General features: G+C 39.6%; 1 protein-coding gene across 1 annotated transcript in view; it reads right to left on the bottom strand.

Annotated features, from left to right (window-relative positions):
* Window positions 1–1,237: 1,237 nt before the first annotated feature.
* The window catches only part of PAX5 (paired box 5), a 332,623-nt gene continuing 317,348 nt past the window's right edge, over window positions 1,238–16,512 (bottom strand). The window contains exons 10-11 of the mRNA XM_043997512.1: window positions 2,017–2,103; window positions 1,238–1,374 (exon numbers count right to left, since the gene is read on the bottom strand). Coding sequence (XP_043853447.1) covers window positions 1,238–1,374; window positions 2,017–2,103 — 224 coding nt within the window. The remainder of the gene's footprint in view (window positions 1,375–2,016; window positions 2,104–16,512) is intronic.

Here is a 16,512-nt window from a genome sequence, read left to right as displayed (position 1 = left end):
GTAACATTCTGTATGGAGAACAATCTGCTTCTGGTTTCAGTCACAAGCAACTGATGTGGAAAAGAATGATCTTAAGCTAAATATCAGTTCCCTCAGAGTGTCTTTTCTTTGAATCCCTGGTGCTTCTATTGTTTTCAGTAATAAAGTAATTACGCATACAGGAAACTAACTTTTTTTTCCCTCATTTGAGTCTTATTAGATTAATGATATTACCATCATCACCATCACCATTATTTAAATGAAGAAACCTAAATGGCTGTACTTATTTGATAGGAAGAAGCCCAACTTTGATGTTCACTTCTTATGACTAACCTACCATATATTTCCAATGGCTGCTGGTTTTCCATACAGGGAAGACCACAGGTTTACTACCTGACTGCAAGGCACTCACTCACTGCTGTGTTGTCCCTGCACAGCACAGGTCTAGACCAGTGGCATCAAACTCAAATAGAAACAGATTCTGGCTGTTGTGTATTGACTTAGAAAAAAACACAAGTTAACATTACCTATGTTGCATTATAGTTTTACTTACTTTGTTCCCATTTACATTTTAATATGAATCTGGCACATTAGGGAATTTTGCTGCCATATATGGGCCACAGGCCACTAGTTTGACACCTCTGGCTGGATCGTGGGGACTTTAGAAGAGCTCTAGCCACTGGGAGAGATAAATGAGACCTTGAAGAAATGGGATAATTTTATCTTCTTACTTCCTTTGGGATTATAAATCAGGATTCTAAGGACCATTTTTAGGTTTGGCATCCTTGGAGCAATTCAAGTCTCTCTAGAACTTATAAAATGTTATCTCTAAGATTTGCAGTCCTTCAGGGGGCTTCACTGATCTTGGGAGCTGGAAAGATCCAGACCAAATGTTGTCATGCTTACAGTAACCATTATAATAGAGTCTTATTGGTCCATCTCTGTCTCTCCATCAGCACTTGATTATTCAGTGGGAATGAGAGTGGAGGTGGGAAAAGAAATGATGCTACCTTGGAGAGTGGGAGATCCCTTCATTGCTTTTGAGGGAGTACAAACCACACCCTACTGTCCCTTCTGCCTTTCCCCCTCATCCTCATCTCCCATTTTTCTCCTCACCATTTTTTCTATTTCTCCTCCACACTATAATGACCAAAATAGATTGACTGGGTTGGGGTGGGGGGAGAGGGGAGGAATGAGTGAATGGCCACCATTGGAGCACTCATGAACACAGAAGTGATGTGGTGCATTAGAATGGGTGCTAAGCTTTGGAACCTGGAGATCTGTATTTGAATCCTACTTCTGGCTTTTCATAGCTATGAGATTCTGGACAATTCACAACCTTTCTGAGCTTTAATCTTCTCATCTGTAAAATGAGGATAATGATAGTTCTACTACCTATATCACAAGATTATTGCAAGGAAGGCCTGAAAGTGCTATAAAAAATATGTTATGGGCAGCTAGGTGGCACAGTGGATAAAGCATTGGCCCTGGATTCAGGAGGACCTGAGTTCAAATCCAACCTCAGACACTTGCTAGCTGTGTGACCCTGGGAAAGTCACTTAGCCCTCACTGCCAGGAAGAAGAAGAAGAAGAAGAAGAAGAAGAAGAAGAAGAAGAAGAAGAAGAAGAAGAAGAAAGTAGTAGTATTATGTTGACAGAGTTGGGGCATCTGAATACTACTAAAGGCATATGGCCAGGATTGGGATGCACAACCAGAGTTTGTTTAGGAGTGAAAAGTAAATCTAAATTCTCTTTCCCCACTTGAAACTTTCCCTCCGGTAGTACATGACTATTCCTCTGCATTCTAGGATATTAGGTGACTCCTCACAGTTGACTTATCATTATTGTATTGTTCACTACAGACTATGGGGTTCTTTTTATGACCATTGATTGGAGAACCCAGTTTCTATTATTTTAGAAGTGGCTTTATAGAGCATTGAATGTTTACATAACACATGGAGGAGGATGGCATAGAACTGGAAGAAAGCATGCCTGTGACACAGTGGGAAGTCAAAGAAGGTTTTAGCCAGTACTCACCTAGCAGCCCAGGGTTGGGAAATCTCCAGGAATCATTGTATGTTGAATACTGTGGGTGGCTATAAGGACTTCCAGAAAATTCGCTCCCTATATTTAATGAGAAAAAATAGGATTTGGGGTTTGGGGAGAGGAGAGAAGAGAAAGGAAAAGAAGAAAAGAGAAAAAGAGGGGAAACCATTAGTTAATAAAAGGCATAGTTAGGCTTTGGAACAGAATCAACATAGTCAAATAAATTCTGAATTCCAGTTTGAATTGGAGTCATATTTAGTGAATAACATGAACTGAGAATTAAAATTACTTTAATAAATTAAATTAATCCACTCAAGTCCAGCTTTGGTGCTTCTCTGGGGCTCGGAGGTGACCCTGGATGACCTTGAAGGCTATACCAGCAGAAAGCAGGCTTTATTGGATTTTACCAACCTAGAAAGGATTGGAGTGTGGGCCCAGAGAAGTACTCTGGGTCTGTGATCTGAGGATCAGCCAGCTAAGTGACAGAAGACCATTATTAAGTGATGACTTTTGTTGGGTCACAGCAAATCCTCTACTGAAGCATGGATTTGGGGCACAGATTTAGAGCTGAAAACACATGTAGAAGTCATCTAGTCTAACCTCTTTCCGCTGCACACTGGAAAACTGAGGCCCAGAAATATTAGCTAACTTACCGATCAGAGGACAACAGCTGTAGAATGGGAAGGGGTTTTAAAAGATGCATAGTCCAACCCCCTCATTTTACACATGAGGGAACTTAGGCTCAGAAACTTAGCACAAGCAAGATTTAAATGCAGGTCTTAACTCCAGCTCCAGTGATCTATCTACTATACCACTTTTGTTGTTTTTTTTTTTTTTATGTTATTGGACAGTCATTTTTTCAGTCATGTCCGACTCTTCACAACCCCATAGATGGTTTTCTTGGCAGAGATACTGGAGTGGTTTGCCATTTCCTTCTCCATCCTCCAAATGAGGAACCTGAGACAAACAGGGGTAAGTGACTTGCCCAGGGTCACACAGCTAGGAAAGTGTCTGAGGGCAGATTTGAACTCAGGAAGATGACTCCAGGCGAGGCACTCTATCCACTGCACCACCTCACCTAATTGCCTCAATCCTAACATTGGAGTAGCACAGAGGACTTTGACTTTCATTTTTACAACAACCCTTTGTTTTAGAAGACAGAATTATTTTTTTCCCATCTTTAGGTCAGAGATTTAGATCTGAAAGGGGGGGAAAAGTGATCTAATCCAGAGGTGTCAAACTCACTCATGCCCACTCAAGCTCTGGTGACACTCCCTAGTACAGTCAAACCAGATCAAAATGTAATTAGGAAATTTTTTTTAAATACTACTGCATAAATAATATTAGTTTGTGGTTTTCTAAGTCAATATGCAGCCCACAGGGATAGATTTCTATTTGAGTTTGACATCTATTTTGAGCTTGGATCTAATCCAACACCTTTCTTTTACAGATGAATATTTATTTATGTATATTTAGGGAAATGGACAGCTAGGTGCCACAGTGGATAGAGCACCAGGCTTGAAGTCACAAAGACCTGAGTTCAAATCTGGCCTCATACACTTTGTGTGTGACCCTGGGCAAGTCACTCAACTCTGCATACACCAATTAACTGTGGTGTATGATGGTAATGGAATATTACTATGCAGGAAGAAATGACAAACAGGATGACTTCAAAAAAGCTTGGAAAGACATGTAGGAAATGATGTATTGGGAAGTGAGCAGCACCAAGAGAACACTGTATACAGAGACAACAATATTGTTTGACGAAGAATTGTGAATGACTTGACTATTCTCAACAATATAATAATAATCCAAGACAATCCCATAAGAATATTGATGAGACATACTCTCTACCTCCAAAAAAAGAGAAGAAGAACTGATATTGATGAACAGACTGAAGCATGCTATTGTTCACATTCTTTCATTAACTGACAAATATGATGATGTTTGGCATGATCATATATGTATAACCCATATCAGATTGTTTGCTGCCATAGGAAGGGGGGAGGGGAGGGAAGGAAGGAGGGATAGAGATTGGAACAGAAGAATATAAATAAAAATGTTTTTAAAAATAAAAAGTAAAATTAAAAAACAAAACAAAACTCTTCTATAGTTTCCTCATCTGTAAAATGAGCTGGAGAAGGAAATGGCAAACCACTCCAGGATCTTTGCTAAGAAAACCCCAAATGGGGTCAGATATGGCTGAAACAACTAAACAACAATAACACTGAAATCCAAAAATATAGGAGATTCTCTTAGATGTGTGTTTTCGGAGGCATTATTCTAGCCAGTTTGTTGAAGAGATGTAGCCAACCATCTTAGACTGCTTTATAAACTTTTAATTTTTAGGGAATTGGAACTTTTGGAACAACAGAATTTGGTCTTTCTATCAATTTTTCACCAAAATAGAATAATAGAGGTAACATTTCCCCCCAACTGCTTCAATGTGAAGCAAATCATTCTGATTGTTCTTTGTATATCAATTATTGCTCAACTTTAGCATGGTGTCTTTCTTAATCCTCAGTAGGAGTGGGGTGATAGAGGATTGTGTATCTTCTCTCTGCTGGTGTGATTAAACCAAGTACCATAAAGTTAATTTTCAAACTTAAAAAACAGTTCTGCTCATCTTACTTTTAAAAATGAACTGTCCATATAGAGGATTGTGTTGAAACAATAAGTGGTTTTATACTGTGGAGCCAAACTAATAACAATAACTAGCATTCATATAGTGCCCGTTTGCCAGTCATTATGCTAAGCACTTCACAATTACTATCTCATTTGATGCTCACAATAATCCTTTGAGGAAGGTGCACTATGATCTCCATTTTTCAGATGAGGCACGTGGAAGTTAGGTGATTTGCCTGGAGTCACACATCTTGTAAGTGTCTGAGGGCAGATTTGAACTCAGGTCTTCCTCACTTCAGGCCTGGTGCTTTATCTACTGTGTCACCACTGTCCCATGTTATATGTTCTACTAGTTGTAGACATGATATTGAATAGTTTTGTGTAACTATTTGATACCATGCAATACTAAAATTAATGATTTCTAATTAGTTATTAAGGAGGGTCCTATGGATTAATGGTTATTTTGCAATGCTAATATGAAAGAAATGTAAATGATTTAATGATACATGAATAAAAAGAATGAATTTCAATAAAAAAGGCCAGAAATAAAATCACCGAAAAGGAGAGTAAACAATTGATAGGAGGCAAGGATGAAGGGAACAAATTAAAGAACATGGGCCAGGCAGAAACAAAAAGAAAGAGAATGGAGAAAGGAAAAAAAATGAAATGGAGATAACATTCATGCTCAACTATAGACAAGGCAAACAAGAATGGGACTCTACAGCGAATGGGAATTAGAAGAAATAAAGGTCTTGGAATCCTCTCTAATGACTTGAATAAAACAACAATAACTGCACAAACTAACAGTTACGGAAGAAACCAACTTGCCCAGACAGAGATTAAGCTATGCCTGCCATACAAAGACCTTGGGAAATAACGGAGAGCCTTGTCAACAAATGAATGAATCAAGGGGTCACATCTGCAGCAAGGCTTTCAGCTTTCCTCTGTGCCTGAAAAAAGATGGGTTCCCATGAGTTTAGAATGGGATGAAGTAGGAATAAGAAAATATCAGCAATGAAAAATTTCTGTTGAGTGATTGGTGCAGCCATGGAAGGTGGAATGGAAAGAATGATGTCAAAGGACATTGCTTTCCAGGAAAGAATTTACAGTGAGATGACAATAACTGATCTGGGGATATGAAAGCAAATCTGACTTTAAGATGTCTAGGACTCTGGCTTCAGTTATGATTTATAGCTGAAATTAAAAGGTGATTTTTGTTTATTATTATTAAAGCACAGATCTGACTTCTCCTCTACTCAAGAAACTCCAGTGGCTCCCTATTGCTTCAAAGGTCAAATATAAATGTCTTGTTTTGCATTTAAATCCATTTACACTCTGGTCACACACTGCCTTTCTAGTCTTACTGTACATTACTCCCCTCACTTAACTCTGTGATTCAGGCCACATAGGCTTCCTTACTCCTCCTCATACATGAGATTCCATTTCCTATTTCTGTCCCTTTGAACTGGCTATCTTTACTCCTCTATAATGGACCTATGGGCTTCTGCTGGTATGGGTTGATACTTCCCATAATCCATCTGTTCTGATTGTGTACTTCTTTACCTGTGATGACCCTGAAGTTTTAGACCCTTGGATCCCTATGGTCCTTTCTGCTGAGCCTTCTAAAATATATCACCACCAATGAGTAATTCAATGCTGGTGCCTAGAATCTCTTGTGAACCTCACTAATACTTTTTCAATAGTTTGTGAATTAAAGTGATCCAGTTTTGGACCAGCTAATGCAAGGGGTAAGATCATGAATAGACCAGGTGGGCAAGAGATGGATGGGATCCTTTCTTTTTCTATTCCTAAGCTTCTCTAAACTGAGCACATGGCTATACATGACGGTAGAATCTGTGGGTAACACCAAGAAAGGAGGTCCTAGCTCAACTTTATTTTGAAATAAGCATTTTCCTTGCTGAGCAGTAGCTTGGAGCCCTTATGGTTCTAGAACCAGAATATGGAATTCTAAACTTGTGTCAAACTGTCAAGAATTGTTAATTACCTTGTGTACTACAATTGCCACCATGGCAAGTATCTTGCCAGTAATTGCCAGTTGACATTTTTTAGTTTTTCCAGGAATCCACAAGGTAGGCCATCTGGAATAATTTCATAAGCTCAGGTACTAACAACATCCTTTGGTCAATTGAAGCCACAGAGGATGTGATCCAACCAATCAGATTCAACCAACATGCCAGGCAATTGTATCATCCCAATGTCATGGGATGTGGGCATCATTATCTCAAAGTCAACATTAGAACTTTGGTAGAGCACAAAGTAAGATTAAGGTTGACCTAAGGAGTAGGTAGCCCATATCTTGAGGCTAAGTCCAATAGGATTCCAAGCCAAAACCAAAACCAAATTAAACAAACAACCTAACAACCTGTGATCCCTTCCTTAAGACAATTATGAACTGGACAGTCCATCTGACCAGTCCTAAGGAACTAGCTTCTTTCTTTCCTCAAGATGTCCTAACACCTCTGCCTTTTCCTAGAAATGGTTCCAATAAGTTATCTTGGACACTCTGATAATGAGGAAAATCAGCAAGGAAGAAGGTTGAGCATTAGATTGTGAACTCCTTGAGGACAGCTATGTTTCTTGTGTCTCTTTTTGTATCCCCAGTATTTAGCAAAGTGTTTTTCACCTAGTAGATGCTTAATACATGCTTATTAATTAGATGAAATATGTTTCCTTCCTTCCTTCAATAACTGTTTATGAAACATCTACTATATAATCATAACATTCCTCTAGGTCCTAGGGGAAATATTAGAAGTCTAGTTGACAGAGACCCTAGTCTTGGAGCTTATAATCACAGTAGAGGGATAAGACATAAACCCAGATAACTATAGCACATAACATATGGGTCATAGATTTAGAGATGGAATGGACCTTGGAGCTAATATAGTACTCTCTCATTTTCTGGATGAGAAAACTGAGGCCTAGAGAGGTTAAGTGAGGGATGCCCTCTTTTTCCAATTCCAACACTTTCCCCACATTTGACCCAAGGCAACCATTTCTGAATTAACTAATCAGAACACCTCTGCTGTCTAAAGGGGGAAAACAACCCTCAGAAGCTCCTGTTGAATTAGTCTTGCCTTGATCTTTTCAGAAGAACCAAGAGAAAAAAGGCTCATGGTGCCATTTCTGCAGATCCTTAGAGATTCCTTTCACCACTCAAACTGCAAGGCCCAGTCCATGTGTCATTGCTTATGTATATTGCTTTACTTTTTTCCAGTGTTCACTCTGAATAGTTCCTTCCTAGGGAGAACCTTGCAAATAAGGGAACTTGGAATAGATAGATGGATAGAAGATGATAGATAGACAGATAGATAGATAGACAGATAGATGAGAGGTAGATAGGGAGATATATTCATAAATACACAACTAGACAGACCTACAAACAAAGATAAGGAGGTAGGTAGATACAAAGGTAGATAGATAGATAGACAGACAGGCAGACAAACACAGGCAGACAGATAGACAGATAGATAGATAGATAGATAGATAGATAGATAGATAGATAGATAGATAGATAGATAGATAGATAGATAATACATAGCTGGATCAACACACAGACAACAATAAGGGGGTAGGTAGATACAAAGATATATAAACACATAGATGATAGATAGGTAGAGATAGATAGATACATACATAGATGGATGGACAGACATACAATGATAAGGGGGTGGGTAGATACAAAGATACATAAACACATAGATGACAAATAAATAGATTGATAGATTGATGAGAGAGAGAGAGAGAGAGAGAGAGAGAGAGAGAGAGAGAGAGAGAGAGAGAGAATCTTCTCTGAGAAGCTCAGTTTGAAGATGTTGGTCTCTGTTCATGCCCTTTCCAACTCACAATGACTGTGCATTATTGCCACCTTTGCAATGCACACTAATCAGTAAAAGATGCTGGTTTTTAAAAACAATAAGCAGCACTCCAGTGAATAACAATGAACAGACATTTCATTTCCCAATTCTTTTCTCTCTTTGGCCAGCCCCACTTCCTACCAGTCCCCCGCCTGCCCCCCTCCCTCCATGCAACCACACGCGCACACACTCCCATCTCGAGGCCTCTCTGGGGGACGCTCTAGTGCCTGACAGGCTGAGGCTTCCAATTCTCTGTTTTTTATGCCTCAGTGGTCAGGGTGTCAGGTTTCTGCAGTACAGACCAGCCAAGAGCTCGAGGAGTCACTGAACACCATCAGTTCAGTGACAGTACCACTCACTTCATCCCGCATACTCTGCATATCCATCAGCCATGCGAGGGGAGCACCAGAGACAGAGACAGTGAGAAAGACAAAGAGAGAGCGACACAGGGAGAAGATGACGGAGACAATGACAAAGAAGATGGGGATAAAAAGTCACCAGTTCTGTTACTGCCGTCACAGGCCTTGGACCAACAAATGCTACAGGAGTATGATGGAACTCTGTGAGATGAACGAACCCTGCATGAATGCCTTGAGATTTCGTCATAGTCCAGGGTCCATCAGACATACTTCTTGGCAGCACTATTTAATGATAAGTCGCTAAGGATAAATGCTATGTTCAAACTGCCCAGGGATGGGGACATGGAGATGGAGAAGTAGAGCCAGAAAAGGCATAGCCCTGTTAAGTACTTATCATTTGACTTTTTGGTCTTTTCGCATTATAAAGACACCTTTCATTAAGATTACCCTTTGGTAATCATTGAGCAAGACTTATTTCTAGCCAGTCCTTAGGAAGGACACAGTGATGTTAAAGCAATAGGACACTAATGTCTTCAGATACCTTGGTCACTCAATGGTTATGTTTGTTGACTACATTTCCAAAATGGGAAACTAAAGCTTGGAGTAATTTTCTGTCCACATAAAATAGAGTTAATATCCAGAAACAGAATGAAGCCAAGTATTTTCTTAGGGCCCATCACCATACCTAGACTAGGCAATTATATCATTTCAGATATTTCCCTGCTCTAACATCTTTGTAAGAAACCAGTCATCCATATGAAAAGTAAGAAAACTCAGTCACCCAGATGTTTCCAAACATCTGGATTTGGCACATAAAGCAGACAAAATGGATGGCCAGTGACTGGATATTTAACCATGTATCTGAAAGTAAAAAATTCTAAAAAAACTCTACAGTTCATTCTTGGTCAAATAAGAATACTTCGAAAACTTAATTATATTCCTTGTCAGTGCTTTTCTAAGAATTTTCATTACAGAGGATTCTTGTACAGTTCTAAGTTGTTGTTTTTTTCCAGTACTCTAGGGAAGAATGTCATAGGGACTGAGGGAAAAAAGAGAAAAGGGACACATTTCATAAAAAAAAAAAAAAGGAATCCCCTGTAACCACTGATGAAAGTTAGCATGGAGGTGGGTGGGCATTAATGTAGGGAGGAAGTCAGGATTTTGACAAAAATATGCTCGACTGTGATCTTGAGAGAAGAGAAAATCAACCGATCAACAAATATTCATTAAGCACCTCATATGTACAACTTCCTAGGCTAAGTACTGTAAAGGAAATAAAGATATATGACATATGGTCCTTTAGGCAGCAACATCAAAATCAATTGAAAGAGATCCCTATAGGTCACAGACTTAGAAAACCACAAATTCACATTATCTATGTTATATTTTTATTTATTTTAAAAATATTTCCCAGTTACATTTTCATCTGATTTGGAGCACACTTTGAGTTTTGAGGGATGTCGTTTTGAGGGATGCCGTTTTGAGGTCCATGGACCAAGAGTTTGCCACTACCTATAGTCTTATGGAGAAGGCAAGATGATGGAAAAAAAAGTAGAAAATGTAGAATAAATTACAAATGAGAAGATACAGAGAATAAGTGCATAGTACAGTAGCTGGCTTGTAGTTGACACTTAATAAATGCTTATTAATTGAATGATTGATTAGTTGAACATGTCATCTCCTACAATAGCCCTTTCCTGATTTCCCCAGTTGGTAGTACACCCCCAAGCCAAAATTACTTTAGATTTATCTTCTTTGTGTGTTGTACTTATCTGTATAAAGGTTCATTCCCACTCCAGTTGAACTTTAGCTTCTGGAGGACAGGGAATCTTTGTGGCTATATCCTCAGCACCTAGTACAAGTTGTACATAGTAGGTGTTTAACAATGGAATGAACACAGGTGTAGAGGTAGAAATGAGCATGATGTATTTATGAAACACTGAACAGGCTATCTCGTCTGGGGAAGAGGGTTCATATTTGGAAGGAGTGAGAGATAAAGGTAGCTAGAAGTCAGACTATGAAAGGCCTTGAATGACAGGTTAAGGAGCCTGAATTTTATCCTGTAGGGAATTATTGAAGGTTTATGGGCAGAGAAGGGGATTGACATGATGACTGCTAGCTACCTGGCTAGCTTCATACATATATAAATACATACATACAACATTTATTAAATACATATTATGTGCTAGGCATTGTGCTAAGTACCGGGGTGAGGTGGGGTGTACAAATACACATGAGGACCACAGTCCTTGCTCTCCAAAACCTTACATTCTAATGATGGAAAACAGTGCATAGAGAGGAGCTAGAAGGGTTGGGAGAAGAGAGTGATAAGAGAGTTTAAAGATTATTTTGGGTAGGGGAAAAGAGAGAAAGAAAAAAGGGAAGGAAGAAAGGAGGGAGGGAATAAAGGAAGGAAGGAAGGAAGGAAGGAAGGAAGGAAGGAAGGAAGGAAGGAAGGAAGGAAGGAAGGAAGGAAGGAGGGAGGGAAGGAGGGAGGGAGGGAGGGAAGGAAGAAAGAAAGGAAGGAAAGAAGGAAGGAAGGAGGGAGGGAGGGAGGGAAGGAAGGAAGGAAAGAAGGAAGGAAGGAAGGAGTGAAGGAAGGAAGGAAAGAAGGAAGGAAGGAAGGAGTGAGGGAAGGAAGGAAGGAAAGAAGGAAGAAAAGAGGGAGGGAGGGAAGGAAGTAAAGAAGGGAGGAAGGAAGGAGCAGGAAAAGAAAGAAGGAAAAATGGTAAGAAGAATGAGGAGGAGGGGGATAAAGAAAAGAGGAGAGAAAAGAGAGACATAATGAGAGAAGAGAGAAGGGCAAAAGAGGCAAAGCTCACTGTGCAGTGCACGAGGCCTACACAGCTAACTGTGAGACCTTCAAGATCTAACACACAGGTTGTGGAATACCAGGGCTTGACACTTTTCCTAAAGACACTTTATCCAAGATACATAGATGATAGACAGATAGATAGCATATATACATGTATGCATATATATATATATATATATATATACATATATATGTCTATACACATAGATTTATACACACATGTGGTGGGATAGATATATATATAGAGAGATGATAGATATATCTTTCTCACACACAAAGATATCTATTTTGGACCCCTTTGGCAGTCTGGGGAAACCTCTGGGTCCCTTCTCAAAATGTTGTTAAATATATAAAACAACATGACCAAGGAAACCAATTATATTGACATATAATTATTACAATATTTCTTTTCTTCTTTTCTTTTTTCTTTTCAGGGCAATGAGGGTTAAGTGACTTGCCCAGGGTCACACAGTTATTAAGTGTCAAGTGTCTGAGGTCCTCCTGAATCCAGGGCCAGCGCTTTATCCACTGCGCCACCTAGCTGCCCCCTACAATATTTCTAAAACAAAGTTCACCGGCCTTAGGTTAAGAACCCCTGATCTAGAGCAAGAAAGAAAACCAAAAAACCCTCTAACCCAAAATGTTCATTTTACAGGTGACAAAACTGAGACCCAGAGGTAAAGTGACTCCCCCGGGTCACACAAACAGAAAAGCTGGGATTCCATCCTACTCCAGGCCACTTTACACTCTACCACAGTGCCTCCTCCCATTTCACCCCCTCCTCCTCCCCATTCCTCCCCACTACCCTTCCCCTTCCAAAAAGAACAGGTGTTCTTATCACCTTTTGGTGAAGGAACTCACTATAACTTTCTCAAATTAAGAATCACGTGACTTTCTATTTGCTTTCTATCGTTTTCTTTTGTGGAAGTAATCATATGGGCCATAAATTTCTTCAGGAAATTCCAATAACAATTATTATCCAGGGAGTTAAGATATGCTTGACTGCATGGAGAACAGGGCTAAATACTGCACTTAGCAACCAAAATGTACACAGCAGCTTGCAGATTACATATTGCCATTTTGAAATAGCTGCACATACCTTTTAAAAAATCTATTTTTAAAGGGACCTGTCAACCACGCCAAGATGGCATAAAAGTTTAAAGTGCTTGATGAACAGCGGAAAGACCATTAGCTAAAAAAATAATAAACTTACATAAAAGAATAAATACACAAAAAAAGACTCAAGCCATCATTTTCATCCCAGCTGGTAATCTACAATATTGGTGGTTTAATTAGATCAGCTGGGTTTCAGGTAACATGCAGGATGGCATTACACACTAATAAATGTAAATAAGAGAAAAATATATAATTACCGAGCAATAATGTGGGAAAACAAGCCATATTTATTCAATAGAACTCATTTTCCTCCTAGCAACAAGCTGCCAACGAGCTGGTGTTGTAATAGGGGTCAGTCTATTGAAAAGAACCTGTTCTTTCTTCACACATTGAATGAGACTCATTTATTATTTTAGAAATGAGAGTAAAGTTCCTATGTCCTTTACCAATAAGAGGACAAGCTACCAAGGGAAATTTCCTTCTTTATCTTTTCTTTCTGTATTCCCAGGTATAAGATCTTACCATCACCTGCACAATTGAAAGAATACTTCTGTATTACCAGTGTGGATGGTCCATTCACGATTAAGAATTCACTGTGATTTAGCAGCAGATAAAACAGACTGTGTGTCCAGAGTCACTTGACCTCACTGTGCCCCAGTTGCCTCATATGTAAAATGAGGGGCTTAGTCTAGGTGACCTCTAAGGTCCCTTCCAGATCTTCAACAATAACTATTTATGTCCCCTGCCTCTTCCTCGTGAGCTTTTTGCTTTATCTTGGCAGGAACTATGTTTCTACTACACTTGAAGCTTCCTGTAGTCTCTTCCACATGCCTACTGCCTGGTAGCCCCCTCTCCTTTCCAGCACCCCTTATGTGTTGTCTACCCCCCATTACAGTATAAGTTCCTTGAGGGCAGGGACTGATTATTTTTATTTGTGCCTGTAGTAATTGCCAGAGAGTCAGGAACATAGTATGCTTTTAATAAATTCTCTCCTCGGGGCAGCTAGGTGGCATAGTGGATAAAGCACCGGCCCTGGATTCAGGAGGACCTGAGTTCAAATCTAACCTGAGACACTTGACACTTTACTAGCTTTGTGACCTTGGGCAAGTCACTTAACCCTCATTGCCCAGCAAAAATTAAAAAAAAACATTCTCTCCTCTCCTCTCCTCCTTTCCCTTCCCCTCTCTTCTCCCCTCCTCTCCTGTCCTAGAACTGTATTAATTATTGGAGATATAAAACAAAGAACAAAATCCCTCTCTAATTCAAACTAATGATGAGAAGCCTCCTGGCCAATTACCAAGACTTCTCCTGCAGATCTGTGTATGAACAAGCCCAGAGAAAAGCCAGGCACCTGCTTTTATAAATGGACTAGCTCGTTTGCTTTGGTGAGGGTCCCCTAGTTTTAATTATTTATGATCGTGCCTCATGGTGTCCTAGCAAATATCTTGCAGTATGTTTCATAAAAGTAATGAACTCTTGGTAATAGGAGACCCCACACCAGCTTCCTGCAATTAAATCATCACTGAGAAGTGGGTTAAAACCATCTGTTTGGGGCGAGCATCTCTGTTATTTGCAGATTAGTGAAGTGAGAATGAGCCAGGTGCTGCTATGTAGCTAAACACAGAAGACACTGGAAGACACTGGAGTCCTTTTAAGAAAAATCCTCCTTGGCTGCTGCCCTGAGGAGGGCGTTGCACACTAAAGGAAGTTTACTGTGAATTTGGGAGTGTTCTGAAGGTGTAAGGCAAAAGGGGTGGGATGGCCCGAAATTACCAAAAGGATGAAATAACTATGAGCGTTTGAAGGCTGTGGCACCTCTGCCTGAGAAAGATTCTCCCCTTTCTGGGGAAATAACGAAGCTCATGGCACATACCCAAAATAAGCTGCTACTTGAATTCAGGTCCTTATTACTTCCCATCTGGTTTCCAGTCTCCACTCTTCCCAATCTCTCATGCAGTCTCTCATCCTTCATAAAGCTACCAAAATAGTCTTCCTAAAGCACAAACCTAATTGTGTCACTCCTCTCCTCAAGAACCTTCTGTAGGTTCCTATTTTCTCTAGGCTAAGATACGACCTCCTCAGCTTGACATTTATAGCCCTTTACAATCTCACTCCAGCCTACCTTTCCAGTTTTCTTGTACAATGCCCTCCCTTTGTATATTTTGTGTTTCAAAGGATAACTTAGTTGCTATGCCCCAAACTTGACCTTTCATTTCCCACCTCCATGCCTTTTTATATGTACTGTCCTCCAAGTGTGGAATGGGCTTCCCCTTCTTCATGGCCCAGCTACCTTAGCATAATTTTAATGCAGTGTTCAAAGACAATTAACAGAACCAGGAAGTAGTTGGACTTATTGTAAGAGTAGCCCACATTTTAAACATAGTCTGGTAGATTCAGATTTGGATTGAATTAGACAATCAATTAATGAGCGGCAATTTTCTTTATAAAAGAACAAATTATACTAGAGTTCTTCTTAAATAGCCTTCATCAGAGGAGCCAAATCTTTCTGTTGATTATCTTTTTTTTGGCGGGGGGTGGGGTGGGAAGCTGGGCAATGAGGGTTAAGTGACTTGTGCAGGGTCACACAGATAGTAAGTGTCAAGTGTCTGAGGCCAGATTTGAACTCAGGTCCTCCTGAATCCAGGACTGGTGCTTTATCCACTGGGCTACCTAGCTGCCCTCTTGTTGATCATCATTACAACATTGCTTTCACTGTGCACAACAATCTTCTGGTTCTTTTCACTTCACTTTGCATCTTTTCATATAGATCTTGCCATGTTTTTTCCCCTGAAACCACCCCCCTCATCATTCCCATAGCACAATAATATTCTATCACAATCATATATATCACACCTTGTTCAGCCAGTCCCCAAATGATGGTCATTCCCTCAATTTTTAATTCTTTGCCACCACTAAAAGAGTTTCTATAAATATTTTTTGTACCTATAGATCCTTTGCCTTTTTCTTTGATCTCTTTGGGGTATAGATCTAGTAGTTTGCCACTTGTGTGTTTTTGTGTCTCTATGAATTTATGTGTGTGTATGTGTGTGTGTTTACTTGGACCTGTTATTTCACTGGCTATAGGAATTCCTCCTACCACAGAAGACCAACACATTCTCTGCAGTTTATCATCATAGAGAATTTCCTGGGGCCATTGAGACATTATAAGTGGCTTATCCAGAGTTACTCAGTCAGTATGTGTCAGGGGCAGGATTTGAAGCCAGGTCTTCCTGCCTGCAAAGTTGGCTCTCTATACAAGTTCCCTTTCCTGTTTTACATTTTGCATTACTCATGTCACTTCAGGCATCTTTAAATTTGAAGGGTACCCCAAAAGTATCTAATAAAATAAAGAGTACAGGGTAGGCTGACTAGATACTTAATAGATCCTTGTTGACAAATATGACAGTGTGCAGAATTTCACGGAAGCAAAAGCTAACCCAGATATTCACAGGTAGATAGATGAACCCCAAGCCCCTAACTTTTATTTATAATCTATGTAATTAAGCTTTTTTATTAAGAAACATCCATGTTATTTGAAATACAAGAATTATTCTGAAGTTGGAAAATTCAAACCACCTCTTCTTTTACTTTTTGTTCAATTCTCTAGAGGTCAAGGGAATAGGCAGACGATAAAGATCACAAAATAAATGAATTTTTAAAATGACTTTACCAAGCACAAAAGGAAAAGTCATATGCT

The sequence above is a fragment of the Dromiciops gliroides genome, chromosome 1, assembly GCF_019393635.1.
Source record: "Dromiciops gliroides isolate mDroGli1 chromosome 1, mDroGli1.pri, whole genome shotgun sequence".
NCBI lineage: Eukaryota > Metazoa > Chordata > Mammalia > Microbiotheria > Microbiotheriidae > Dromiciops > Dromiciops gliroides.
This window is presented reverse-complemented; position numbering and strand designations above follow the sequence as displayed.